Raw genomic sequence first — 1,463 nt, 5'->3', positions numbered from 1 at the left:
TTAACATAATTATCAGTCATACCTCTGAATGGTCTCTTTCGAAAAGAGATGGCCCCCTTCTGCTGCTGCTGCTGTGGTTGCTGGTGCTGATGTTGGTGTTGGTGCTGCTTTCCTCTGTACTGTCGCCTCTTCGCCATCAGAGCTAGGTCATTGCTTTGAGTTTTCAGATTCTGTCTTCGCTCCTCCTCTTGGAGCAGAATCATTGTCAGCTCATCAAATGAAGGGGCTTTCTCCCTCCCTGACAGTCATGTGATGAATGTCTGGTATTCATTAGTCATTCTGTTCAATGTGAGTGTAACTAGATTTGAGTCGGACACCTTTTCTCCAATAGCTCCCAGTTTGTCTTTCAGATCCTTGACTCTCGCCATGAATCCACCAACGGACTCATTCTCGTCCATCTTCAATGCAAACAAGTTTCCCTTAAGTGCCACAACATGATTTTTATTCTGAGTCTCATACAGGCTCTTGATCGTTGTCCATATATTAGCGGCTGACTTGGAATCTCTGATATGTGGGATAATATTGTCCTTAACGGACATCTTCAATATAAATTTTGCTTTCGTTTCTCTTTTATCCCAGTCTTGTTCTTGGGTCGCTGTTCCAGATTTCGGCTCATTTCCCTCAACGATCGCCCATGCATTTACTCTCTCCAGCAAAGTTTGCATTTTGAATTTCCAGTTGGGGAAATTCGTTCCATCGAGTTTGCTAGACTCGTGGAGGTATGATTCTATACTGTTGTTCATTTTCGCGCAACTGAACACTCCAATCGCCCACCACCGGGCAAGTCCGATCTACTACCACCAAACAGATCAGGGACTTCACTGTGCCACCACCGGGAAAGTCCGATCTGCTGCCACCGAACAGATCAAGGACTTCACTGTGCCACCACTGGGCAAAACCAATCTACTACCACCGAACATATCAACAAGCAAGCTCCAACACGCCACCACCGGGCAAAGGCGATCTGCTTCCACCGAACAAATCAAGGAGCTGCACTGTGCCACCACCGGGCAAAAAACCAATCTGCTTCCACCGAGCAGATCACAGAGCTCTGATTCGCCACCACCGGGCAGGTCCAATCTGCTACCTCCAAGCGGATCACGGAACCCCAATTCGCCACCACCGGGCAGGTCCGATCCGAGAGGATCAAGGAACCTCAATTCGCCACCACCGGGAAAATCAAATATGCCACCACCGAGCAGAAATCTCCACGTGCCACCACTGGGCAACTCCGATCTGCAACGAAAAATTGCATATTTCTAGAGAGAAAGAGGTTGGCTCTGTGGCACTCTAAACAGCTACAAATCCGCGCCAATTGCTAGAAAGAAAAATTCACGTTGTCCACGGAAATTGGCGCGCTTAACAGCCACGGATCCACGCTAATTTAGTTATAATTTTGTTGGCGCGCTTATGAACCCCAAACCCGCGCCAATGGGCGCTTCTGTTCTTTAAAAAATCGCACC

At 48.0% G+C, this 1,463-nt stretch overlaps 1 protein-coding gene across 1 annotated transcript; it reads right to left on the bottom strand.

Annotated features, from left to right (window-relative positions):
• Positions 1 to 245: 245 nt before the first annotated feature.
• LOC149250999 (uncharacterized) lies at positions 246 to 665 on the bottom strand. The gene has a single exon (XM_089453810.1). It carries the CDS (start codon positions 663 to 665, stop codon positions 246 to 248), a length of 420 nt encoding a protein of 139 aa, XP_089309936.1.
• Positions 666 to 1,463: the final 798 nt, after the last annotated feature.

Source organism: Pinus tabuliformis, chromosome 7 (assembly GCF_031772625.1).
Source record: "Pinus tabuliformis cultivar Carrire ecotype Pingquan chromosome 7, CPIR1, whole genome shotgun sequence".
In the NCBI taxonomy this organism is placed as follows: domain Eukaryota; kingdom Viridiplantae; phylum Streptophyta; class Pinopsida; order Pinales; family Pinaceae; genus Pinus; species Pinus tabuliformis.
The sequence above is the reverse complement of the archived record's forward strand: the minus strand, read 5'-3'. Positions and strand labels throughout refer to the sequence as shown.

Coding starts and splice junctions, on each gene's coding strand:
- LOC149250999 (XM_089453810.1), bottom strand. CDS start 665: ATGCAAACTTTGCTGGAGAGAGTAAATGCATGGGCGATCGTTGAGGGA.